The sequence below is a fragment of the Brachypodium distachyon genome, chromosome 3 (genome assembly GCF_000005505.3).
Source record: "Brachypodium distachyon strain Bd21 chromosome 3, Brachypodium_distachyon_v3.0, whole genome shotgun sequence".
NCBI classification, from domain to species: domain Eukaryota; kingdom Viridiplantae; phylum Streptophyta; class Magnoliopsida; order Poales; family Poaceae; genus Brachypodium; species Brachypodium distachyon.
In genome coordinates, this window is record NC_016133.3 from 43,389,245 (window position 1) to 43,415,268 (window position 26,024).

At 45.2% G+C, this 26,024-nt stretch overlaps 4 protein-coding genes and 1 long non-coding RNA gene across 5 annotated transcripts; 2 read left to right on the forward strand and 3 right to left on the reverse strand.

Annotated features, from left to right (window-relative positions):
• Window positions 1-2,025: 2,025 nt before the first annotated feature.
• LOC100828916 (Holliday junction resolvase MOC1, chloroplastic) lies at window positions 2,026-6,924 on the reverse strand. The gene is made up of 5 exons (XM_010237055.3): window positions 6,516-6,924; window positions 4,563-5,538; window positions 4,061-4,333; window positions 3,752-3,843; window positions 2,026-2,994 (listed from the first exon to the last, which is right to left on the reverse strand). Exons 2-5 carry the CDS (start codon window positions 5,511-5,513, stop codon window positions 2,115-2,117), a joined length of 2,196 nt encoding a protein of 731 aa, XP_010235357.1. The 5' UTR covers window positions 5,514-5,538; window positions 6,516-6,924; the 3' UTR covers window positions 2,026-2,114.
• Window positions 6,925-6,970: 46 nt separating this feature from the next.
• LOC112271738 lies at window positions 6,971-9,692 on the forward strand. The gene is made up of 3 exons (XR_002965053.1): window positions 6,971-7,141; window positions 7,480-7,541; window positions 8,719-9,692. It is a non-coding gene; the product is annotated as an uncharacterized LOC112271738 (long non-coding RNA).
• A 1,123-nt stretch (window positions 9,693-10,815) lies between these two features.
• LOC100830442 (60S ribosomal protein L38) lies at window positions 10,816-13,026 on the reverse strand. Its single transcript, XM_003574815.4, has 3 exons — window positions 12,847-13,026; window positions 11,950-12,133; window positions 10,816-11,148 (listed from the first exon to the last, which is right to left on the reverse strand). Exons 1-3 carry the CDS (start codon window positions 13,009-13,011, stop codon window positions 11,126-11,128), a joined length of 372 nt encoding a protein of 123 aa, XP_003574863.2. The 5' UTR covers window positions 13,012-13,026; the 3' UTR covers window positions 10,816-11,125.
• Window positions 13,027-20,109: 7,083 nt separating this feature from the next.
• LOC100829515 (methionine aminopeptidase 2B) lies at window positions 20,110-23,987 on the reverse strand. Its single transcript, XM_010237056.3, has 13 exons — window positions 23,827-23,987; window positions 23,519-23,637; window positions 22,966-23,092; window positions 22,788-22,824; window positions 22,598-22,705; window positions 22,241-22,340; window positions 22,003-22,148; window positions 21,838-21,929; window positions 21,603-21,697; window positions 21,168-21,264; window positions 20,938-21,081; window positions 20,546-20,763; window positions 20,110-20,463 (listed from the first exon to the last, which is right to left on the reverse strand). The coding sequence occupies exons 2-13, from the start codon at window positions 23,591-23,593 to the stop codon at window positions 20,353-20,355; spliced, it is 1,350 nt and encodes a 449-aa protein (XP_010235358.1). The 5' UTR covers window positions 23,594-23,637; window positions 23,827-23,987; the 3' UTR covers window positions 20,110-20,352.
• Window positions 23,988-24,135: 148 nt separating this feature from the next.
• On the forward strand, window positions 24,136-25,896 carry LOC100829822 (60S ribosomal protein L7-2). Its single transcript, XM_003574813.4, has 4 exons — window positions 24,136-24,510; window positions 24,605-24,742; window positions 24,860-24,962; window positions 25,375-25,896. Exons 1-4 carry the CDS (start codon window positions 24,212-24,214, stop codon window positions 25,588-25,590), a joined length of 756 nt encoding a protein of 251 aa, XP_003574861.1. The 5' UTR covers window positions 24,136-24,211; the 3' UTR covers window positions 25,591-25,896.
• The last annotated feature ends 128 nt before the right edge of the window (window positions 25,897-26,024 follow it).

Consider the following 26,024-nt stretch of genomic DNA (forward strand, 5'->3'; position numbering starts at 1 on the left):
TCTGTGAGTCTTGAATATGGAGCTTGCTGCATATCAGTTTATCACTAATGGGCAGCCAACAACAACTTGAATCTGGAGTTGTTGTGTGTATTTTTAATACAATCTTTTTGGCTATAGTCTAGTTGACTTGCACAAAATGTAGCTGCTGATATGATGGTGTATAATACATATTTATATATTATTTGAATGAAGGATGAGATCTGACTCAATTTCATGGTGTGTTTTTCATTACTTCCGGTTTTGATTTATGCCTCCAATTTGAATTATGTTCTATTTGAATTTGAATTATGGTTGATATGAATTTAAAATCAAATGATGGCAATAGGGATTTCCCTAGAGTTTAATTCAAATTATGGTAGAAAAATCCTCTAGGGAAAGAGGACTGGTGTGGCAGTCTACTTTACATGCTGGCATGAGCATCCAAAGATGAAACTTTACCTAGATCTTTTGCCCCTAGGTAAAGAAATGTTTCCCTAGAGCTAGCCAGAAAGCCCCTAGGTAAACAACTCTTTACTCACCATACTATCCCTAGTATCCTCTACCTACCTAGAACAATCCCTAGGTAAAGCCTTTACCTATGGTTTTTTGCCTTTCATCTAGGGTATTTGGATGTAGGGAAAACTCTAGTTTCTAGCCGTGAATGACGCTGCAGCCATCATCAAAGATGAAGATTTAGATAATCTTATTCAAGTAGAATAAGTTTCTTTCTTAATAGGAGGAAGGAATTGGCTTGCTTAAGACATAAACTAGGAAATGAGGACATAAGTAGCATAAATGCACGTTTACTCACGACTCTGTTCTGCTGTGACTGCTGAATAATCTGGACCAAGTCGGTTCCAGGAAACGGACACGACAGTAGAGATCGAACAACAGCTCGCCTCCCATCCCCTCCAGTTTTGGAGCCACCTCATCCCTCCCTTTGGCTTCCCCTCTCACACCCTTGCCTTGTTCAATCTCCAATTTACAGCTCTTTCCCTTCACCTCCCCTTCAATCCCCATCTTCAAGAGGTGATGCTAACACTTTCGGTTGGAAAAATAAAATAAAAATAAAGAGTAGTGTCAGATTTTGTGGTGATGCTATTCGATCTCTGCATTGTGCAATCAAACAAAGACAATGTTTTCACAACTGAACAGAAACGTCTCATGGAGTTGATTCACCTAGCTACTCACTCATCGGATGGAGACAAATCCGGAACACCGACAGTAGAACTCAAAGTTATGTAAAGATCGAGACCATGGCAGATGATTGGGGGGTGCGGTCGGCGCGGCGAGCACAACCCTTATCGATCGGGAGGGGGCGACTGTGAAGGGCGGCGGGCGCAACCTACCGGAAGTACTCCTCCATAGTTTCTTTTTCTTTTTTTAACCTAGAGATGATTTCCTAATGGGACAATTTCAATTTCAATTTGATTCAACTTGGGACAATGGGCAAACATAGATGATTGCGGGTGGATCCTTTCGGTTTCCTAGAGTCGGAGGGCGTGATCTCTTCTGAATCAAACTGATGATTCGGACCAGCGGCACAATTCCAATTCGATTCAGCTTCAAATTCCAACAGAGATGTTAGAAAAATTCGATCCATCCGCAGCCCTTAAAGCAAATTCAGCAAAGAGAAGATGGAAGACGTGCTGATTCAGCAGCAGCAGCAGTCCTAAGAGGAAAAAAAAAACAGCACACATTGGAGAATCTTTGATTCAGCAGCAGTTTTTTTTTATAAGTAATTGTTTTACTTATGCAGATGATCCACATCTACGACGGATTAGCAAGATCGGCGAAACCATTATTGCATTTAGACAAACATTTATCTTCAGACATGATTGGGACAATATCTTTCCATTTGACACCACTTTCTCCATCTCTCCTTTTCTCCTTTTCTGAGACCAATATCTCCAGTTTCTTCTTCTTGTATTTATACGTCAAGAACACAACTGCACAAGGCAAAAAAGAAAAAGAATCTCACTAAGTAGGCCACGCTGCTTGGCCCAACAAGCAAGATAATAACTTTAACTCCCAAAAGGCCCAGCCCAACAAAAAACCTCCTTCAGAACGAAAATCGCAGCAAGCAAAAGGCCCGGCCCGAAAAAGAAACCTCCCGCCATGTAGCCCATGCCACGTCACCCTTTCCTCCCGGTGGCCGCGGGGGAGGCCTCGCCGAGCACGGCGGCGGCCGAGTCGACGTTGGTGAGGAGGTACTCGTAGATCTTCTTCCGCAGCCGCTCTATCCTCTCCTCCGGCACGCCGCTGGCCGCCGCCGAGACGGCGACCTCGGTGGCGGCCGCATCGGTTTCCGGGGGTGGTGGAGGCGGCGGCTTGCCGATCTCGCTGAGCCAGTCGTTGACGCGCTTCAGCTGCGGGAGCATCCTGGCGGCGCGGTCGCGGTCCCACGGCGCGGCGGCGGACGCCGCGTCGGCGTCCAGGAAGCGCTCCACGAAGGCCAGGAACCAACCCCTCGCCTCTTCCCCGAGCCGCCTCGCTAGCTCGCCCCGCTCCTCCGCACCGCCTCCCCTCTCCCACTCCGGCGGAGGCGCCGCCGCGGCCGCCGCCGCCGAAGCCGCAGCGAGTCCCGTCGTCCTCCCCTTCCCCACCTTCGCGGGCGACATCCGCGACTTCCCCGGCGGGGACGCCTTCGCCGCTGTCGCCGCCGCCGGCTTGGCTGACTCGTCGACGAGCACGACGGCCAGCGGCGAGGCCGCGCCGGCGGGGGCAGGCTTGAGGTTGTATAGGGAGAAGGCGGAGAGGTCGGTGGCGAGGCCCGCGCCGACCCAGGAAGCCGCGCGGCGGCGGCGCTCTGCCACCACGGCGAGTGACTCCTCGTCGGCTGCAGCTTCGCCCGCTGCCGATCCGTCCGGTACGGTGGCTGCCGCTGCTGCTGCCTTGGATAGCGAGTCGGCGACGGCGGTGGCGCGCGACATGGCTGCGTGCAGAGCGAGGAACTGCTCAACGGTCAGTTGCGGGTTCTGCTCCTCCGCCGTCGAGCTCACCTCCGCGTACGAGCTGCTCAGATCAACACAACAACAACAGGGAGAAGGTAATTCAGTTCTTACTGCATCACTGTTACAGACTTGCAGAGTTCTTCACATTCTGAATGAATTGCAATGTTACAGTAAAATGCCGCATCAGTAAAAAAGTACAGTATATACAATGCATTTGCTTTCAAACAGTTAATATTTATACAGGAAGAATTGTAGTGGCAACTGGCAACTGGCAAGTACAAGTAGGATGTACTTCTAGAGTTCTAGTTTGGCAGTGTGTGAGGAACTAAGGAAAAACACTGGCACAGCCTAGCTTGTAGCGACAAGAACATGTGGAACAGTAATTAAGGTCCAAACATGTGCAGAGATAATCACAAGTCCATGTATATATGGGTCAAAGGGAGAAAGGAGCCAGCCAAGATGGTTTGGTTTGGTTTGATTAGCATCATTGCACAACATGCAAAAAGGCCAGCTAGAGCCAAGACCCTTTGGAGTGTGTCAAATTATTCCATGAACCATGTGAGATAAACAGCAAGAGAGAGGTATCAACTATCAACAAGGCTGTCAACGATCATAAGCCATGTGGAAACTTGGAATGGATGCTCTCTGTATAACTGTTGCATGTTGCACGCTTGAAATTTGAATGGAGACAAAAACTTCTTCCATGAATGTTTTTTTTCAAGAATAATGCCATGACTTGGTGTTAATTCTGGATGTCTTGAAATACAGATAGATTTTGTAATAGAAGATGAAAATGGTTAATGCTAATGGAAATTTACCTTAGACATCCAAGCAGGCTCTCTGCAGCAGAAGCTTCTTGCATGGCTTCAACAGCAGCCATTTGTGCTGCATCCCTGTACTTGAGAAGCTCCTGGGACCAAAAATATTTTATGAAGCACAAGTACATAATATAAAGCATGGAATATAAGCCAGTTGAAATGAATTTGTTTATTTAGAAGATAACCATAAAAAGCAGCAAACTTAACGTGCCAGAAACAGGCATGCTGTATCTGTATTAATAAGATGCAGCAAATAAATGTTGTCTCAAACACTCTCTAGCGATCATGTTAATGAGCTAGTCATCATACCTTTCCTAATTTAGCAAGTGATGGAGGAAGTGCTGTCCATGAAGTGCCTGCATCCGTCAGTTTTTTGCTATTTGCAGCAACCTTCACTAAATTTGTAATATTGGGGTTGCTTAAAACCCCAGACGTCCTCCTTATAGGAGAAAGATGCTTATTCACCATTCTGTCAGAATCATCTGAAGGAGCACTTGCTGTGCTCTTCCTGGGAGGAGTCTGAATCTTAGTGTCATCCTTGTGTGCTGGCTTCTCATCTGCTGGCGGTCTTCGTCTAGGAGTCTGATCGCAAAAGAATGAAGAATGCTTAGATATTCTGAACACTGTATGGAGCTGGGCACTAAAATGAATAATGGCTAATTCAAGCATTAGTATGGGTGATCTAAATAATTCCTAGAAGGTAACAAATATATTCAGGAGATCGTCTTCTAGATCTTATATGATCAGCACTAGGCACAAGTTGACACAACCACCGTATTACTAAATTGAGCGACAAACATAGTCAGCATACCGATGTGCTCCTGTTCTCAGACTTCCTGTCAACTTTGACTGCCTTCGGAGCTGAATTGTCTTTGCCTTTTACATCTGACTTCCCTTCCCAGCTTCTTCTCAATGCCTTTGGTCCCGGTTCAATACTTAACAGAGCATTACTAAGCGAGTTACCCGCAGAGGACTTCCTCCCTGCTGTCGTAACCTTCAACACAGAAGCAGCCTTTTCTAACAAGGATAACTTAGATGGTGATGACTTCTCTGCTCCTTTTGCTTTTGTTCTCAGCTTCATATCATTTGAGAACCTTTCAAACGATGCAGGTAGAGAATAGACGCTGGTAGGCGATGAAGGTGTGGACCTACCACTGCTTGACTTCACCTTTGAGCTAACCACTTCCTTCTTATCGAAAAGGCCAGCCAGCGCTTGTTTCGAGAGCGAAGAGTTCGTCTTGGTCAGCTGTGGTTTCTTGCTTTCAGTCCCATTGCTTTTCACAGAAGCTTTTATTTTCTCTAACTTGCTCTGCTCTTTCTCTAGTGACAAAGCACCGGCATCCTTCGATCCATTGATGGGTGGTTGCACCTTTTTGGTGCCAAGAAAATTGGAGGAGCTAGTCATCACAAGGTCCTCTGGACTGCCGACGCACGCATGTCGGCCTGGAACTGGCCTGACTCCCCTCAAGATCGGCACTGGGGTGGCGGCCTCAAGACGGTCTACATGGATGAACTGCCCCAACTGAATTGTGTCGCTCAATATGAGATCATGCTGCTCCTCCGGCAGGGAAACATAAGTCGCGTGGGACGAATCGGACACCTTGAGGTAGAACCCCTGGTTGGTGAAGAGATCACTCCCAGCGAGCGCTGGAACAATGCTGACCACCTGAAGAAGGGATGACCTGTGCTCGCCGGCGACCTTCACGTCACTGTTCATGTGCTGAAGGAGCTTGAGGAGGACCCCTGGTACAAGCGAAGCCATTGCTGCGGCTCCTAAAGCACATTACCTGCGCATTGTTCAGCACAATTCAGAAACTGCCATCTTACTACACAGCACATGAATCTTGTTCCAAACAAAAGAAAGAAGAAACATGGACGACAGAGATGATTGTAACTGAAAAGTATGAAAATGACGGCGAGCCAGTGGTGGACAACCTGGGCTAGTCCTAAACAAAAGTGAAATCTCTACCTACCAAATGTAATAAAGGCTACAGCTTTTGCAGTGAACTTATTCCAGACTAGCATGCATGATGAGGGAGGGTGCTCCAAAGTCCATACCCAATCTCAGGCTCACAGTGAACAATGGCTGGAAACCTCAGTACAAAAATCAATGCACTGGTTTGTCATTTGCTGAACCAAATTTGGCGAGACACAAAAGGAGATACTCCATGAAAGCTAACTAGTTGGAAGAGATCAGTGTTTCTATGGATAAAGGAAGAGGGGGTCAAAGGAAGAGGAGTGTACCATCCCACCAAACAGTACTCCATGAAAGGAAGTAAAGCAGCTCATAATGAGGAGGGGGTAGTACCATCAATGGTGGAAGAGCTAGGGGTTCATTTCAGTTCAATTGAGAAACATGAGTGGTTCCTGGCCTACCACACCCCAACCCAGGACTATGCATGGTCAGCATGGAGAGCCACAGGGTGATGAGAACCCAAATCAAATCTTGAGCACAGGCAGAACAGCTCCTTTTTGGCACAGACTTAGCCACTGATGATGCAGAGCAGGAGAAGCATAGCCCGATCCTGACAACTTCTTCTTCAGCAATCACCAACTTGTCGGGAACAAATCTTCAGGGGAGGGGAGGAAAAAGGGGAATAAAACTCGGAGATAAGAGAAAGAAGCTGGTCATCCAAGAACAGAGGAGGCATTATTGAGTCCCTCGGAAGCTTGAAGCTTCACCAACATCGAACAGAAAAATTGGGGTCCATTGTAATCTGGAGGCATGAGCAACAGCGGAGTTAATTAGATACAGAACACGCACCTCTTGAAGTAAGCCCGGCTGGTGAATCCCGTGAGCCAGACGGCGACGACGACGAAGTCCCCCCTTGAGCTTGTGGGGTGGAAGATGATTGTTCAGTTCCTCGTGTGCCGGAGCGCGGCCGAGTGCCGGCAGCGCCTGCTGCTTCGCCACCGCCGCCCAAGAGGATCCTGTAGCGAGAAGAGGGAGGCGGCTTTGAGCTTCCGCGGGCCTCGCGGCGGCGGAATGCCCTGCTCTGCTCTGCTCCCGTCTGCTCAGGAAAGCTCGCCTGGATCGTCACATCCAGCAAGAAGAACCCCGCCGGAGCTGGTCGGCCCTCGCCGCTCTCTCTCTCTCTCTCTCTCGATTGATTGGGTTCCTTCTCTCTCCGGGAGGGGGGGGGCTGAATGGAGACGAAGGCGACTTGTTCGAGCTCTGGGCGCACGCGGGGCAGCAGCGACTGCTGTATGTACTGGCGCTGGTGCTCTGTGTGTGTGGAAAAGCGTTCTCTGTCTGTAGGGTGGGCCTGGGGATGTCAGTGCGTGGGCAAAGGTGAGCCGTCATTTTCCATGGGCGCACCAAAGGAGAGATCTCCGAGGACAAGCTGGATGGATGATGGATGGACTTTACATATGCATTCATCCATCTGGGTAAACCAGTTTCTTTTTATTCTTCTGTTACAGCAGCTGAAACGAGGAGGCAACCAGATCGAGCTGTTACCCCTTAAACATACTCTCGATTCCACAATACAATCTAATTGTATAGATTTTTTTTATTTGTTTCATAATATATCATTTTTTTTTACCTGCACCCGTTAATAACTACTCGCATTCATTTTTTATTAACCAATATAAATGATGAGTCACTAAAAACGTAAGCTGACTTGATCTAATTGTATAAATTTATATGGTGTATTTTGAAATGTAGGGAGTACTTATTTCAGTTGTTCAGAACATGAATTCTCGGTGAATTTTTTGTTTCCTTTCAGCTCAAGGCCAAAAGGTATCCCTGCAGCAGTAAGATGTGAACTGTGGGCACTGCAGAAAAAAGGTAAAGTTATTCATTACTGTAGTTCAGTACAGAAGCACATACTGAGAGAATTTTTGCATTTTGTTTGAGATATACTTAGTTTACCATTTTGAGCATAATATTTTTTACCGATTCTTGGTTTATCCATAAGCATGGGTAGCAGTCAGCTAAAGTGTGCTTTTGCCGGCGGCAATTACGTACTGTACACCAGTTTGTCAACGCCTCTCAACGGTTGGGTTGATTGCGCCGACAATTTGCACTAAGTTTGACTTTGAAAACAGAAATAGTCACACTACGCTTAGACTGTATTTAAGTACACCTGCCTTTTTCTTATCCATGTTAGAGAAGAAACATTTGTTAATTTTACCAAAACAAAAAACAGTTATGTAGATTAATTGTACGGAGTAGGGTATAGAAAGAGAGCTATAGAGCTACATGATTCAAGAAATGATTGGATCATTTGGATGCATTCATGTATTTTGGTCAGCGTTGGGAGATAATAATGCAGTAGCTAGCTAGCTAGCTGCCGATGGATGGTAACTGATGGGGATCTCGTAACCACTGTATAATACTGGTGTGCATATGCATTGCCGGTTGGTGACCCAATTTGCCAGAGTATTTTTAATTTAATTATGCCTTGTATATATATGAGATTAGTTTTTTGGTAGCAAAGATTTCTCTTATGAATCATATACGTGCGCTTGTTAGTAATGTGCTTCATATTATGAGATTAATTATTACCACTCTGCTCACATTTTCTCTTCTATTTGTACATCACATACTGTTTTGTTGGGGACTTTTTCTTCTTCAGGAATAGTGTTGAAGGCTTGATAATGCTGTTACAACAGAAAAACATGCAAATTTAATTTATTAGCTCACGTTTGCATCTCTATGCTATAAATGTCCGGCTAGGCTCAACTTTTTAGCAGCAGTACAGTGGTTCACTTGAGAATCAAGGAAGAGAGCTCCCCTTTTCTCCTCGAAACATGATTAGAAAATCAATTGGTGATGAACCCAAGTGCTGGAAGAAACAAAACCGTCAAAATAAAAGATGCGGCCTCGATCGAATTAACCTAGATTCGAGTGCCCTCTTTAGCTCGGACTGAGATCCAGTGCCCTGCCTCTGGCAGGGCACGGCGTGCCTTGCTCTATCATATCCACCGTTCGTTCAAATTAGACGGCTAATAGTGATTCACAGGCTGCAGGCCCCCACTCGCAGCTCTTCCGCCGCCGCCGTCACGGAAAAGGGAAGGGAGCAAGCTCCGGCGGCGCGCGGAGCAACCTGACGTTCCACAACAACGCCGGCAGGGTGTTGGTGACGTCACGGCTGCCCTCCTGCAGATCCCGGGCATGGTAAAGGCTGCGGCGCTTGCGGCCGTGGCATTCCGGCCGGTGGTGTCCGCCATGACCTCGACTAACAGCCGCCCGGAGGCCACGGCATCGTCGTTCGCCATCGACGAGCTCGTGTCGCTGCCCTTCGTCAACGTAGCATCGCACGATCGCCGTTGTCCGCGAGCACTACGCCGCCGTTCTCAACCAGATCACCTCCCGAGGCTACCTAGTACCAGAGCGTGGTCCTCCTATGAGCCCATCGAGGAAGTCGGCCAGCCGCATTTTGTAGAGCACCGACCTTGCGAAGCAGCTCGACTCTCCGTGAACTCCAGGAGCCATTGTCACCATCTCTAAATAACAAGCATGGGAGGAAGATGAAAGGGAAGATGGGGAGCGGAGGGAGCAGCCAGAGGTGGAAGAAGGGGGGCATAGGAATGGGGTGGAGGGGCGCCGTTTTCTTTACTGGTGTCCGCCGGAGCTCCCTCCCCTCCCTTCCCCACGGCGGCGGCGGGGCAAGCCGCGCAATTTCCTCCGAGAGGATCCTACCTGCGCTCGTTAGAAAGGCTAAGGGGAACGAGAAGAAGACGAAATAAAGGGGATTAGTGGTTGGCCGTGCGATTTCAATTAACGGTGGATATGGTGCAGCAAGGCACGCTATGCTGAATGTGCAAGGCACTGGCCGTACTAATTCTTTCTTTTTATAAGATGATACAGTGGAGTAGCTTTGTCTCGAGTCAAAAGATTGAAACAAGTTTATAGAAAAATCTATTGACATTTACGACTTGAAATGTAACTTTTCTTTTAAGAGTGGGCAATGCAGTGGGATGCATTTTTATGTGAGAAGGAATGCAAGATGTTGAGGAACTTGGGATTGAGATGGCACCTGTAGCTTTCCAGGTAATTTGACTTGTGAGTCAGATGAGATGAGATCTGCATGCTGTCAACCTGGCCGATGCATGCATACATGATACATGCATGGTCCATGCAGTTTGATCATCAGACAGTGAGACAGAGCCCATGGCATGCTGCAGCTGAAGAAACAGTTGTGGAGAGGAGCATGTGCTCTGTCTACTCTCAGCCCATCTCCAATTCTCCATTCTTCACTTTTAAAGCTTCTGCAACTCTCCTGCGATTTCCTTGTCTAGATTAACACTTTCCTGTGCTGTATAGGCCATGGCTAGATGCATCATGCAAGCTTTCGTGCTGCCATGGGCTCGGTCCTTTCTCATGGACGCATGGACTCGGTGCACGTGCAATATTGACGCTTCGCTAAGTGGCCAAGGGAGTATATGGTATCAATTCGTTTTTTAATCGAGGGCACTATTTCGTAAATGAAATATCTTCTGTTTACTACTACTTTTCTTTCTATAAAGATATCTTCAAATACTGAAGTTTCAATATAATTTTTTCTCTCATCCCACTGACTCTCATCTCATCTCAAAGACTCAAACTCACCATGATATGCTAAGTTTTATACTCCGTATTTATCTTGTGAAATTTTTCCAAGTTATACATTTCTACTATTTTAAATAAATCAATACCACATTAAAAGTAGCGAAAGTTTTTGCATTGGAGACCTAAAAATCAAGCACTTGTAGTCCTTAAACTTGGCACGGATGTGCTCTGTTTCGTCTATTAATTTGCATATTGTTTCATCATCCAATAAATTTGGCACCCAGTATAGTCCAAATTCTTGTTTGAAGCACACTTTTTTTTCTTATCTTGAGAGCCGTATTATGAAACAGGCACAGGTGCATCGTTGACAAGTGTGAAACAAGCAGCACAACACAGAGAAAGTACTGCCACGATCAGAGATACTCCACCCTAAATTCTCATTATAGTTTTAGTTCAAATTTGTACCAAGATCACGACAAGAATTTATGATCTAGGAGAATACTAAACCTACATGTTAGGTCTGAGTTCCAAACCTAATGCCGCATATATTGTGGACAAAGTTTGAGTCTCGAACAAAGTTCAGTTTAAGGTTAACTTGTGAAACATCAGATGCATACATCAACAAACGTTGCAGTTTCAGATGCCATGAAAGATTGCGACGCAGAGATGTAACACCCTCGTCATACAATACAAGAGACAAGCTGAAACACAGGGCAGAGTGACAAAAAAGGAGCATTTTCCACATTATGGTAATTCAAATATCCATGCTGACATGTCTAATTGCTTAGGGTCCAAAAGTTCTAGAGAAGACATAAGAGCATAGGCTCTGCCAACGAGAAGGCAACTTTGGTACTTCATCAAGATGTCGGCTTGTATATTCAGACCTCCTGGACGGTCAAACCTGTATCAATGGACGCAAAATTTATCAAAGGCTGAATTTGTAAAAAGCAAACGAGAGCAAACAAAGGCAAATCAGAGAATAAATTATAGATATTTGAATGAAACAATAAAAAAAATCAGAGAGCAAGGCCAAGAGAGACAATAGATGGACAAGTATTTGTCTCCAACAGGCACATCCCTCGGATCTCATAGCTAATGGCCATCATGGATGAAGGTAAACTAGTTTTAACCTCAAGCCACAAATCACAAGAAATATAGACTCGAATGGATTGAAGCTAAAACTAATCGATCATTCACATTTGGTGCAAATATTTTATCTTCATTGGGACACAGAAACATTGGCTTGCGAAATTACAACCACATGCACAATATGTCAAGAGACTAAACACACCGAGCTGACCAACAAAAAACAAGAACAAACAAAACTGGTCTTTGGACTGAAGTCCCTCGGATCTCATAGCTAATATGGCCATCACTGACAATTCTAAACAATGGTTGTAGCCTCAAGCCATCCATTCGTCAAAATTGTATGACAGATGGCTTGAAGCTAAAACCAGTCACCAATCGTCTTTGGACCTAAATTTTATCTTCATTGGGACATCAACTACAAAGATGCTATATAGCTTAGAAATGTATGTCAATTCGATGAATACAAGTATAAAAGAAACTATTCCATTTTGCAGACAGGAGACATGACCAGCCCCGACAGCAGCAAGAAAAAACAGACCAAGTAAGAATTAACCCAGCGTGATCAGTGAACATAAATATATGGTGTCAAACTGAATTAGCTCCACAATCTAACCTGGTGGGAGAGACTGCTTCAACTTGTTTGCCTTCTCAGCGTCGAAGACGCAGAGGGTGTACAAGTACCTGGAGCAGCGGACCTTGAACTTGACGACATCTTTGCTCCTCTTGATCTTCACAGACCGGGCATCCTTCCTCCTCGCGGTGAGGAGGAAGTCCTTGATCTCATGGATCTGCTTCGGCTACAGAAAAAAAACAAGTGGTTCATGTTACAGATAACACGACTATACAGACAATTGACAACAAAACTAGCAGGCAACAGTGGCAAATAATCAAACGTACTACACACAAAGACAAAGTATACAACATTCTAGCATCAAAACCACAACATAAAATTCGAATGTAGCCACCAGAGCAGCTTGCAACAAATTAAAATGTTCAACAAGGATAAACGTTCAGAATTATTCCCATCCATTTTAAAGTAAAAGCAAGCAGTCGCGGATAAATGCAGCATAATGTGCTATTCAATATGTGAAGAAACTACTCCTTGGTACAATAATAAGCGGGTCCAAACAGCACTACAGTTGAATATGACAAGTATTCCCATGTCAAACAAGCTAAGCAAACATTTTCCTCTCTAAACACAAAGCTCATCAGAGTCAATCTACCACAGGTAGGCTACGGAACATACCAAGCAGCATCAGCAACGGCCAACTCGACGCAAGCAAGCGCCTACTCTGAGAACGGAACTTCTACAGATCGCGGCAGCAAGAACAAGCATCACATTACCGGCACCATCTACCCCAAGCTAAAACAAGCCACGCAAACAGCAAATAGATCGTGGCGGCGCTTCCATGAACCAGCCAGAGACAGACAGCAGAGATCATACAGCCATGGAAGAGCCGCTCTAGCGTCGGGTCTGAGAGGGAGGAGAAGGAATCGGATGGAACTTTACCATCTTCCTGGCGGTGAGGGGGTCGCCGAGGTCTTCTCGCGACGGCGGTGGTGGCTTGCAACGATCCCAGAGGAAGAAGAAACTGCGGCGGGAGGGGGGAAGAGGCTTTATAGCACTGGGGAATAAAACCCTAGATGAGGGCAGATTCCGGAAATGCCCTTCCATCTGGGCCTGGATCTAGGCCTGGGGCCTGGGGAGGCGCTCAGGCGCATGAGTTACATGTGGGCTTTCTATACGGTCTGAGATGGGCCTGAGCTCGTGACCAGTTTATAGTTCTGGCAAACTGAAAACAAAACGTATTCCATAGCTTGCTGCTTCCTCCGTCCTGAAACAAGTGATGACAAAATGTCACTTAAATCTATACAAATTCAGGTCACCTGTTTCAGGATGGAGGGACTATGTTATTCTATATCTATCTGAAAAATACGGACCGTTCCTTTCACCGTCGTCTGTCAAACTTCGTAAGCCTGTCCCTCATATCCCTTCTTTTTTTTTATAACACACGCCCTTTTTATTAATGACTTCTATCCCCTCTTGTTTGCCTTCTAAACCGATACGGCCTCCTTATCTCCCTTGAATCCTGATACCCTCTTCCTCGCGCACCCTGCATGCGAGCCGCGCACGGCCACTCATCCCCTTTGGTTCGGCACCACCGACCTGGACCTTGACCTCCCCAACCTGGCAACCTCCCTCGCAGATCCTCCCCCGGCCCCCTCCCACGGATACCCCTGCTCTTTGGATACCACGACTCCATGAGCCAGCACCACCTCCGGGCACTCCTCATCCTCGCTCCTCGGAGGCCATGGCCAGTGGTGCCTCAGCAGTCGAGCTGCTGCTAGGGTGGCGACAGGTCCGAGATCCCGTCGATCCCTCCTCCCCAGCCCAGCCCCGCGAAGTACAGACCAGGGACGGGTGGACGATGCGTTACTGGGCACGACGACGAGGACGATGGCGTGGCCGTGCCAGGCTGCGCTGGTGCACGGGGCAAGCGCAATCAAGTCAACGAGCGGGTCGCCGTAGTCCGAGACTGCCACCGCCGACCCCCGATCTCAAGAATCCCGGCGTCACCACATCCTCTTGATGGGATCCAACGGCGTCCTCGATAGAATCTGGGGTCCGACGGTCTCCTCGGCGGATCTGGCATTGAAGTGGGTGTGGATATATTGATGGATGTTGCAGAAACATGCAGACATTTTGAGACTGCAGGAAAGTTACTGCAATCGTTTGGGATCCTCATGATAATTAAACTATCCACTTGTGTTTAAGGACCTCAGGTTAATACTTGCTGCTGGTTCAGATCTATGCAGTGATTTTTGTTAGTTGTGCTATGCTTCTTGAAAGAGAGATAAGCTCATGCATCATTAATGTACATTTATGTGAATTGCAAATCTTCTAAAGAGTTTTTTTCTTTCAGATGAGGTTATAATTCATTTGTACAACCGGTTGCAATAGCGGAAGTTGTTCACCTTTTGGGGTTTCCTGAAACCGTCCTGAAAACTAATTATAGATCAATGCAATCATGATGGTGGGAGATAAGTAAAAAAATTGTAGGTATGAAGTGTTCAGTAAATTTTCAGTCCTGTGATACTTCCAAATCGCAATCTGGCTTCTGTATTGTATTAAGACTTGATTCACATGGATATTTTTTACGTCCTTTTATATTATTGGAACCAAACTTACTGTATAAAGAATAATGTAGCGTGCTTATGTTGTTTCCTTTCAGTAATATGCGAGGGCTGGAGACATAATAAAACATGTCACTTAAAACATTCATGTACTCATCACAATATAGCATGCTGAAGTAGCAGCGGCGCCGGATGTACTGGAGGGGACGGGGGCATATGAGAGTAGAGAGAAATTACGCCAGGGACCGAGGACGGAGACCAAGAGGTCAGTGCAGAGCTCTAGAGGCGGTGGCGGAGCTCCTGGATGGCCGAGCCGGTCAACTCTAAATTAGAGGGTGGGTGGGGTCGAGAAGGCCGAAAACGAAGCATGGAGAAAAGCTAGCTATTTTTTCAAACACGTGGAGCGGGTGCAGCGAGCCATGGCAACGCACGGGCATTTCCGCTAGTAAGTTAAAATGTAAGAAAACGTACGAAGACGGACACAAAAGTAGGTGTGTGTCGAGAGGATACATATGTCTTCACCAACAAACACGAAAACAAAACCAACGAACTATGAAAAAAAAAATATTATTGCATAATGGCTTTACGAGCCGTAGTAGCCACCCGGTGGGATCGAAGATTTCACTGAAAAAATACGGCCGAGGACGCGTCTCATGCTTCTCCATTTCCAAATCTGGTGCTACCGATGACCATCGTCGAGTAAGTCACAGATCAGTTTGCCACATACTACATCACACCACAAATGCCTTTCTTGAGATTAATCGAATGACAGCCGTCACCACTGCACGCAACCGAAGTATTGGACGGCCATCAATTCCTGAACAATCCATCTCTGCTACTTATAAAATCACCAACATATTCATTCCAACGTCCACCACACTAAACGTACACGGACTATCAATAACCCCACAATCAGACTCATTAAACATGAATTATTTCTTTCCTGGATGCGTTTAGCGAATAATTAAAGTCCGATCCCTCTCTTTGTCCGAACTCCCGATCGGCCGATCCCCACGTACTTCTTCGTCCATCGATCTATTCCTTTTTCCTCCCGGTGTTTCCTTTTTCCCCGCCTTCGCAGACCGATTGCCGCCACCGCCTCACGCCGCCGCCCACGTCTCCTTCCGCCTCGCGCCGCCGCCCGCCCCGACGTCTCCTCCCGCCCCGCGCCTCGAGGTCTGCTGCCGCCGCCCTCACTCCGCCTCGCCGCCTAGCTGCCTCGCGCCGCCGCCGACGTCTCCTCCCGCACCGCCCCTCCTCGAGGGCTGCTGCCGCTGCCCTCACGCCGCCTCGCGCCGCCGCCGACGTCTCCTCCCGCACCGCGCCTTGCGGGCTGCTGCCACCGCCCAGTCCTAGCTTCATCGGCCGGCCGAATTTTTGTGGGGAATCAGGTGATTGACACGGCAACTACTCTTTCTCTGTTTTTGCCCTTTTCGCAAATTCTGGTTCATATTCAATAGCTGAGTTTCAGACGTTGAAAAGTTAGCACATCGTGTGTTTGTTGAAATGCTTCTCAAGGGTGGATAATTAGATTTCTGAACCTATAGCATGTTTTGCGTTCTTGAGTCGAGACATGGTGGATGGCTATAACTAATCTTTTTCTGAATGAGACCATGCGTGTATTAATGTTAACAGTAAAGTTTCTATGTGCCTGTGACATGACAGAGATCTATTAACATGTCATCTCGCAAACGCACTGGGCCTCCCTCCCCATTCCAAGATATAAGCAACCGCCAAGACTTGGGTAAGTAACAGCCACTGGCACCTACTAAATGCCTCATATTATTTTAGTGTAATGAACGCTACTGTTTCTGACCTGCAATATTGGTGCATGTGACTAAGACCAAGCTAAGGAATTAAAGAATCAGAGGAACAAAGAATATTATGCACGTAATAGAGATCATATTCTGGCTAGACGGCGTGAAGCCAACGAAAATAAACAAGCTTCAGCTGCAGTTACCAATGGCACGGACACTGTGCCACATACACCCCTATCCATTACACAAGGTAGTGTTCATAACTGCATTCTTTTATATTTTAAGCTTAACATATGAGGTACACATTCCATTTTTCTTCTGCATCTTGAAGAGATACTTTGCATTTGTGGATACTTTTTATTTTCATCGTATTCTGGATCGATTTTATTATGCACATTTGAAGCGACAACGCCACTCACGCGAGCAAAGTAACAAAAAGGAGGCCCTCCTCGAGGTCAATACCAATAGGACTCCTACACAACCAACTGGACAATCAGCTCTCACCCAACAACTACAACAAATAGGATGTGCAGGTCCTGTACTTCCATAAATTTGAAATTGCATATTCTGAGCTTGCAGATTGTTCAATTACTGACTGATGTGATTTTTGCTATTTCCCTGTAGGCTTATCAAGCAAGGACAATGTAAACTACGACGATGAGTCCGATTGGTTACGCAGGAATGACGCATACCAGATGCAAGCAATTCTGGGCGAAGGAGGGCTGTTCTTATGCCTTCTGGACAGAACCAGCAAAACAAAAACAAGTCCACCGTAATACGAGATAGTACACAAGGTAATACCTTAACGCCTTGGTACGAGGTCAATAACAACAACACTACAATAATATTCTTGTGATTTCAACACTTTGCAAGGCTTTTAACACAATTGATAGAGGTTCAAACACCTCAGCTGAACCAAGAAAGCGACAAGAGGCGAGGAATGGAAGAGTCCCTAGATGCGGGGCAACCAGACAATTATGAAAGAAATGATGAAACAAACGATGTATATGGAATATTTGAGCCTGCTGAACAACCATCAGACTCAGAAGGTACATAAGCTCGTATTAATATAGTTTGAATATCATTTGAGCCTGCTGAACAACCATTAGACTCAGAAGGTACATAAGCTCGTATTAATATAGTTTGAATATCATTTGGGAATGCTGACACATAACCTAATGAGGGCAATGAGGCAGACGATAATGACATTGAGGAGGAAGAAACATTATTCAGGGAACGTATGTACATTAACATCTCAGTTTTTTATTACAGCACTATCATATACAACTAGGATAGTACTCCTTAATTGTCCATTTTACTTACACTTGTAGATGTTGAGTATGAATCGGTCCGAGACGAACGTCAGGCTGTTGGTGGAATACCGGAGCATGATAGTTTTGATAGTGTCTACTGAGATCTACCCAGAGAACACCATGTCCTCAGAAAAGTCAGAGACTGCGGCCATTGTGAAGCAACAAGGTTTCAGTACGAGGGGCCTGCACTTTGTTGTAGAAAAGGAAAAATCTGTGTATTCATTCCAGATGTCCCTGAAGAGTTGAAGCGGTTATAGACCAGTCAGGACGACGACGATGCTAAGTATTTCCGAGAGAATATCCGGTATTTCAACTCTCACTTCTCATTCACAAGTCTTGGAGTTACACTTGACCGCCGAGTCAGCACTGCGGTAGGGACCGGCATATTTACATTCCGTGCACATGGCATGCTGTACCACAAAGTGGATGATTTGGTGCCTAGCGGAAAATGGACCACGGCATTTGCAGCTTTACATTTATGATGGTGATCAAACGTTGTCTCACATGATCCAGAGGTCACCTGATCTTAATGTAGACCTCATTCGAAAAATTCTGAGTATACTTGAGCACAACCCTTATGTGCAGACTTTCAAGACCGTCGGGTCGTTCTCAAATCTAGATGAGTACAAGATTGAGCTGAACACAAATATAACCTTGGATCAGCGTCGAGGTACAATGCACCCACGACTTCTGAAGTGGCTGCGATTTGGGTTGAAGGGAACGACCCGACGAAAGTCTTTGATAGGAGTGTTGTCGTGCATGCAAAAGGAGGAGGACGTCCTCTATATATTAGAGCATACTATGGGTGCTATGATCCCTTGGCATACCCATTGTTTTTCCCGGGTGGGGAGACCGGTTGGAACCGTAAGATGCCATATTTTGAAGAAACTGATCACACTCTGGAACATTCAGTGGACAATTCTGATTTACCGACAGGTATTTACAAAGCGTCAGATTTAATTTCTGTTGGTTTGTCATGACAAATTTTTGTTTCTCAGCTATGGTTATTGCATTTTATATTATCAACATTGTTTCAGATCCATTTGGTACATCTGTACTAGATGAAGACCAAGCCACTAATTTACACCAACGGCATGAAGATCATGCTACTGATTCTGCACGACAGAATGACCAGGCCACTGATTTGCCTCATGAAGACCATACTCCTGACACTGTTTTACCAACAGGCATGATCATCATTGCTAATTCTAATAAAAAAATCAGTCTACCATCCAAACTGGTATATTTTTTTAACAATTTGTTATATAGATGACATGGACGGCGACGAAGATGAGGATCCCTGCGATGCAGAGGAGTCCAAGAAATTTGTTAGTGCAAGGCAGTACTACTAATATCATTTTGTTCGGGGGGCGCCTTTTCCAACAATGGGCTGTGGGCATGTGCATAAAGATTGAGACTATGAGGCTAGACTGGTACTCTAATCCTAGCAACCAAAAGATTATACGAGCTGACCTTTACCAGGTAACATCATATGACCAAATCAATATTATTATTTTTTATTTCGCCATTACGTCATATATTGAATCTTTACTGATTGGATATATGCGTTCATTCTGTAGGGTCTGGCTGACACCATCGCAGCTGGCGAGGCACGCGGTGATCGCATCGGGAAAAGAATCGTGCTTCCACGCAGCTTTCCTGGCGGTGACCGAGACATGCAACGGAGGTTCCTTGATGCAATGGCCATAGTTCAGCGGTGGGGCAAACCAGACTATTTTATCACGATGACTTGCCCTCGAAGTTGCAAATCCTGGATGGAACGATGATATATGTAAATGGGAATGCAAAGTTTCTGATGTTATTCCAAGGAACTATCATGGGTACGAAGTTTCTCACTTCCACACAATCTTATCTCACTTATTTCAACGCACACTATAACGTTACATATGTTTGCAGTGGTCTGTCTGGATATTTGGTTTTCAATTTCATGCACTCATATCACAATGAAAGGCTACATTATTCAATACCGACGGTGAGTGTTTTTAACATGCTCATTTGTACCAGATTATCACATGAATTTTTTATGACCATGTTTTATGACGCATGTGTAGGACGACTTCTTGCTCAAACGACGATTTTTGGCACATATTTTAAAGCATGAACTCAATGAAGTTGTAGACAATATCTATCCCGGAAACGAGACGTTCTTGACCGCATAGAAAAATGGACATTCACCGATTTAATAGAATAGTGGATAATATTGTGGAATACTTGTATTTTAATTATTGCTTCCAATTTCTGTCGAGTTGTAATATTTCGGTACCTAAATGTAATATATCTATGCGCTCGTGGATTTTATAGTTACATTGCTACATAATCATAACTATTATAATAACGGTTCAATGAGAAAAACAATAATAATAAATAACTTATACATTAAAAATTTAAATTTAAAAAACACGTATTGTGGAGACGAGCAATGCAAGCTCACTAGTCATGTCCAAAAAGGTAATGACATACTGAACCCTCCACGCGCTCCTCGTTGGAACCGGAGAAGCACCATCAGAACAGGGCGGAGCGGGAAGGACTTGTTCCGAACCAAAAAGGTTTGTACTGTTTGAATGGTAGACTCATCTTTTATAGAGGAATACAGCAAAATACAACAAGGTAGCAATTCTTACAAACCAGTTCCACAATTTCAACTGAGAAAACAAGAAAGTGTAAACATGCTGCAACATTATTTGTCTGATCTTGATGTGTCATTTAATCCATAAAGAACACAGGTTGCCCAGGATGGTGCACACTAATTGCGCAGGCAACCGGTACAGAGAGCAGAATCTGCAGCACCCATCAGTAGTCATCACCTCTCGATATGACTTCTTTACAGGTCGGCCGGAGTAAGATGGTATGCTCGAATTGAGATACATAACTTCCCCTCACATCACATAACGGAGGGTAGGGCTGCAAGCAGGGAGGGAAATCGTAACTAGATATGTTCTTGATAAGGTTCAGACATTACAGTAGAAATGGAGCATTTAAATACCTGGACAATGCCAACATCACATAGATTTTTCAGTGCCATGAGATACTTGGTCTCACCAATCCGGTCCAAGTACCGGCGGCAAAAAGCAAGCGTTCCAAAGTTGTTGTTGATTGTCCCAAGTAGTTGCTTGGCTTTCGCTACCCTCAATGGTACATGCCCAACATCAAAGTTCTTCATGTAGTGACTGCATTCCATGTCTTCCCTGACAAAACCCTTCCCTGCAAAACATAACCACCATCGTGAAATGTAAAATTCGTCAAGAACTTAATCATGAGTCAAAGTAGAAGAAAACAGATAACTGTTGTTTAGACAAGAACTTAATCACCCTTCCATGTTATTTTATGGTCCAATGCTGTTTGGATCTATGAGTAAAGCAATACAGAGTGACATACCTGTAGATCCAAAAGTTTCAATGGCATAAAATTCACCCTCCTCCATTTTTGTTTGCTCTCCACCTTTTACAATTGGAACCGATTTTCCAGCATGGATTTGGTATGGTCCAATGCTGTGTCCATTGAGGTTTCGCACACTTTTTACTGCCACAAAAAAGAAGCAATTTGAATCATCATTCTGCCACTACTTCTATCAGCTCAGAATGGGGAAAAAATGAAACAGCGCACACCTTGGAAAACTTTCCCATTAATTTCAACCTCATATGACTCCATGACTTCTTGGATTGCAGCACCGACATCACAAAGCCGTGCATCTACTCCAGCTTCCTGAAACGAAGGAGAAATCAATTGTTGAATAATAATAAGGGGAAATGATTTCAAATAGCAATGTATCAGATCATTAAGTGCAAAAAAAAAACTCAAATCAGACCAATGAAATCGCTATACACAAAGAACTAGAGAGATGACAACACACTGTAACACATAAACACTACAATCAAGTATTCAAAAGAAGATTTTCAATGAAACCCTATCAATGTGTTCTTCCAGCTAGTAGAGTTCCTATCAGAAATACCATGTGTAAAGGTGCTTATGGGAAAGATTCGTTTGGTATATCCGAGTGTTTGAATGGCCTTCAATGAGTGAACAAAAAGTGTAGAAATTACCTTGATTCCAGTATTTGTGGCATCTCTCGTTGCCTGAAGCAATGGATCATACATGGGATTGAATGCAACAGTAAATGCACAATCAACTATGAGCCCTGGGCAGAATCACAATATCATGTCAGTTTTTGCATTTAGAAATAGCATGGATTCATACTTCTAAATTTCAATGACAAAACCATTCAAAACATACAACAAAAACATTGAAGAAAGGACAGAAAAAAATAATACAACAGACCATCTATATGTGTCCCAAAATCCAGCTTCATCACATCATCATATTGCAGTACAGTTTTATCACCAGAATTTGGAGTCCAGTGAGCTGCAACCCTAAGCATTGAATATTTTCGTCAATATAAGAAGGCGACGCAGTACTTAGAAGCACACTAGAGGAATGCCATACCAATTCAAGGAGCATCCTGTTGGAAAGGCAATACCAGCTTGCAGTCCATTTTCCTTGATAAGCTTCCGAACCATGTTTTCCAAAGTTTCGCATAGTTCAATCATTAACATACCAGGCTTCACGATGCTCCTCATGTATTTCCGCACCTAGCAGACCATAATATACATTAGATTTGTAACCAACTGCCGATACAATGAAAATGAAGCTGCAAAAAGAGAGAGGCTAGCGTATTTTAAACCTGTCTATGAACTTCTGCCGCTCGGCGAACAGAATTGTACATCGGCTTTTGTAGCCGTTCCAGTTCTCTCTTTTCTTCACTAGTTGTTCTCCATAAGTTACTGAGGAGCAACAACATGATTAGTTTATGGAACACAATATAATTACAGTTAGTAATATTAATTAATATACATAGAGCTTGACATCAGCAAAACATGAAACAAAATACATACTATTTATGCATAGTTTTCAGAGGTTTAAATCATCGATATAATTTCAACCCAGGTACTAGTATGGGATCAATGATGAAGATAATAATCACCCTATCATCCAATAGTTCATCACAATAGAAGGCGACTGGCGATAGACTTATACTTACTCATCCTTGTATTGCTGGATTTCACCCTCAGGAAAATCTCCTGAAGGGAAAAGCTCATCAACAGGGATTGACGGAGGATCTGTCTGCTGAAGGGGGTCTTTCTTCTTTCTACAGAAAACATGATGTATGCTCGTAAAACAGAACAAACCAAACAAGAATATTAATGGTTCAGTTGAATAATAGAACTCACTTGGCCTTGCTTTTCTTCTTTTTCTTCTTTGCAGCCGCTGAAAATATCCATTTCAAAGACAACAGTTAGAATAATCACATGATTCACACTCACATTTCCAAAATGCTAGACAGAGTAGCAAAATTTCAAGATCTAGATGAGAAAATCAGCAATGAGAACTTGCAAAGAGAGTCGCCACCTGCTCCTCCGTCTTGAGATGGGCCATCCACTTGCAATTCATCATCATCCTCTGGTACTGAGGACTGAGCTCCAGGAGCCCCACCATTGCTATCCGATTCTACACTAACAGCCTTATTCAAATTCTCCTGCAGCAAAATTGGAAAGTTATTTACCATCTAACTAAATATCCAACAGTGCAAGAGCCAATCAAGCAAAGGATTATATATGAGGTTCATCAATCCATGTAACCACAGTAGCTGGTTCCTGTCGGAGTGTTGCAGTCACATAATCAAAGTCTTGGCAACAGCAAGTTGGACAATTGGGGCACAAATTATGATAAAACATATTGAGTTCAATCATGGGCACAAGCAAACCAATGGGCAATGAACAAGCAATTATCACATGAAACAATGGCTAGTTCTCACAGCTATTACAAGGGCAATTCTGCAAACATAATAAAGACTGAAACACACAAGCAACGATGCATATCGATAGAGAAAAACATTAGCAGCCCGTTAAATTCAGTGCAGGCAAACAAATAAACTTTTTCTGCAGCACAGCTCAGCACTCACTTTGGTCCCTTGATCCTGCCCAACTTTCAATGCCTCCATCTCCTTGGTTGCCGCATCTGCGTTATCCCCAGCCATACTGTATTGTATACTCCCTGCCCAGACCTCAATAATTCCCAAACCTGAACGAGTATAAGGAACAAAATCATGAGCACCGACTCATCGAACGAACGGAATTCCACATCAAAACAAACTCATCTCCATTAATTCATTCGCTCAGAAACTAAAATCCTACTCAAATGTCCCGCAGAAGCCTGCATCAATCCGTGGAACAAACTGCAAGGCCGATGAACGGGGGACGTGTGCAGTACCTTCGTCGGGGCCCACCGCAAGGCCCTGCCGCAGCGAGCGACGATCGCGGGCTGCCGACGCCAACGCCGAGAGTATTCGCCGCTTGGTGAGAAGGGGGCTGACGGCTGGCTAGGGTTAGACTTGGACCTCCACAGAAGGAAGAAAGGTTTTGTACGACTGCGTGACCCAAACGGAACGGAACAGAACGACGCCGTTATTCCCTTTTTGCCCGAACGGGCCTCTAACCGAAGGCCCAACAAGGCCCACTAGTCGGGCCCGGCCCGGCCCACAGAAGGACTGCAAGCGCTTAAGAGAAACATCCCTTCGCTTACGATTCTCTCCTCTCTTCCCAAACCCTTCCTGCTCGCATCGCCGCCGCCGTCGGGAGCTCGGTGGGTTAGTTCGATGGCGGCCATGGCGGAGGAGGGGACGCAGCAGCTGCCGTTCGTGAGGGAGACGGTGCTGAAGAAGCGGAAGGTGAACGAGGACTGGGCCATCAAGAACAGGGAGCGCAAGGCGGCGAAGCGGCAGCGCCGCCGCGACGACGGCAAGGGCGCCATCAAGCGGCCCGAGGAGTTCGTCAGGGAGTTCCGCAACAAGGAGCTCGACTTCCTGCGGATGCGCACGCGACTCAAGGCCCGCAGGCTCCGCCCGGCCGAGAACCTCGACGGCGCCCAGCTCCTCTTCGCCATCCGCATCCCCGGGTCGGTAGATAACCGAAAGCTTTTTGTTTTTTCTTTGGCTTGTGATGATGGATTAGCATCGATTGATTTGTTGTTTTTGTGTGGTTGCTTGCAGCACTAAAGAATTGCACCCGCACATCAGGAAGATTTTGGCGAGGCTGCGGCTGACGCAGGTGCTGACCGGCGTGTTCCTCAGGGCCAGCGAGGTGAATTTGAAGAGGCTTGCTGCTGTTGGACCCTTTGTCACCTATGGGTAATGACTGAGTAAAGACATTCTTATATGTTGTGTTGCTTGAATAAAAACCTGATTCATTGTTTTGTTAGTTTGTAGCTTACAGTGATTAATGTTAAATGGTGTGTGTTGCAATAGGTTCCCAAATTTTAAGAATGTTAAGGAGCTGATTTACAAGAAGGGCCGCGGGTTTTTCGACAAGGAGCCTTTCCCTCTTACCAGCAACGATCTAATTGAGAAGGTATTGTTCAGTAACATCTTCTGAAGATTCAGGTTCATGGCATGTGTCTACAGCTTTGAGGACATGAGTAGGTTCATGGCATGTGTGCACAAATTTGAGGACATGTGTAAATTTTGTTTACGGCAACCTAGAACTAAACTTCAGAAGTATCTATAAGGCTCTGATAGTGCTGTCTACCATTTTACAAAACTTGAAATTTCTTCGGTATCCAATTCTAAATCAATATGAGTATTTGTTAGGTTCAGATGCTCTAAACTTAACACACTACTTCAGTTTGGTTAAGAGATCTCTCTGGTTAATTATTTTCATTGCTATACACATTCCTTTAGCAGAGCTAAATATCCAGAATTGCTTATCACGATTTCATAATGGATGCTGAAACATTTCATCTGTGCTTTTATGCTGAAAACAGGCTCTTGGAGAGCATGGCATCATATGTCTAGAAGACATCGTGCACCAGATCACAGCAGTCGGACCTCACTTCAGAGAAGCTTCGAGGTTCCTCATGCCTTTCAAGCTCAAGTGCCCGGAGAGAAGGCTGATGATGAAGAAGAAACCGTTCAAGGACGGCGGCGACTCGGGCAACCGCGGGGACAAGATCAACGAGCTCATCGAGAAGCTGAACTGAGGAGGCAGCCTCTCCACTTTTGTGCCATCCCTGACAGATCGATGGATCCGTTGCTTATGAGTTTTGTAATACTAGCATAGCTGAATGTAAACCTTTGTTTCCGAAACCGTATTCAAGAGTTCAGGACGATCAGATCACGAAATTGTGGCAACTGTTTTCGCCACCGCGCCTCAGTGAGCTTCGTCGTGCCTTCGCTGTGAAAGCAGGTGCTGTTTACTATTATGTTTTGCTTGCACTGGCAGACTGGCTTGAGAAGTTCAAGCTGGAGATGTGAAGTTCGATGATATTGCAACCAAAATGATCTCATCTGCCGTCTGTAAAATGTTGTGCCAGGTTATGTGCACGAATGCTGATAGAAATTCTTCTATGCTGCATTGCTTGAACTAGTCATGGTCTGCTGTCACCTGGCCGGACGGTGGTCGCCGGCCGGCGAG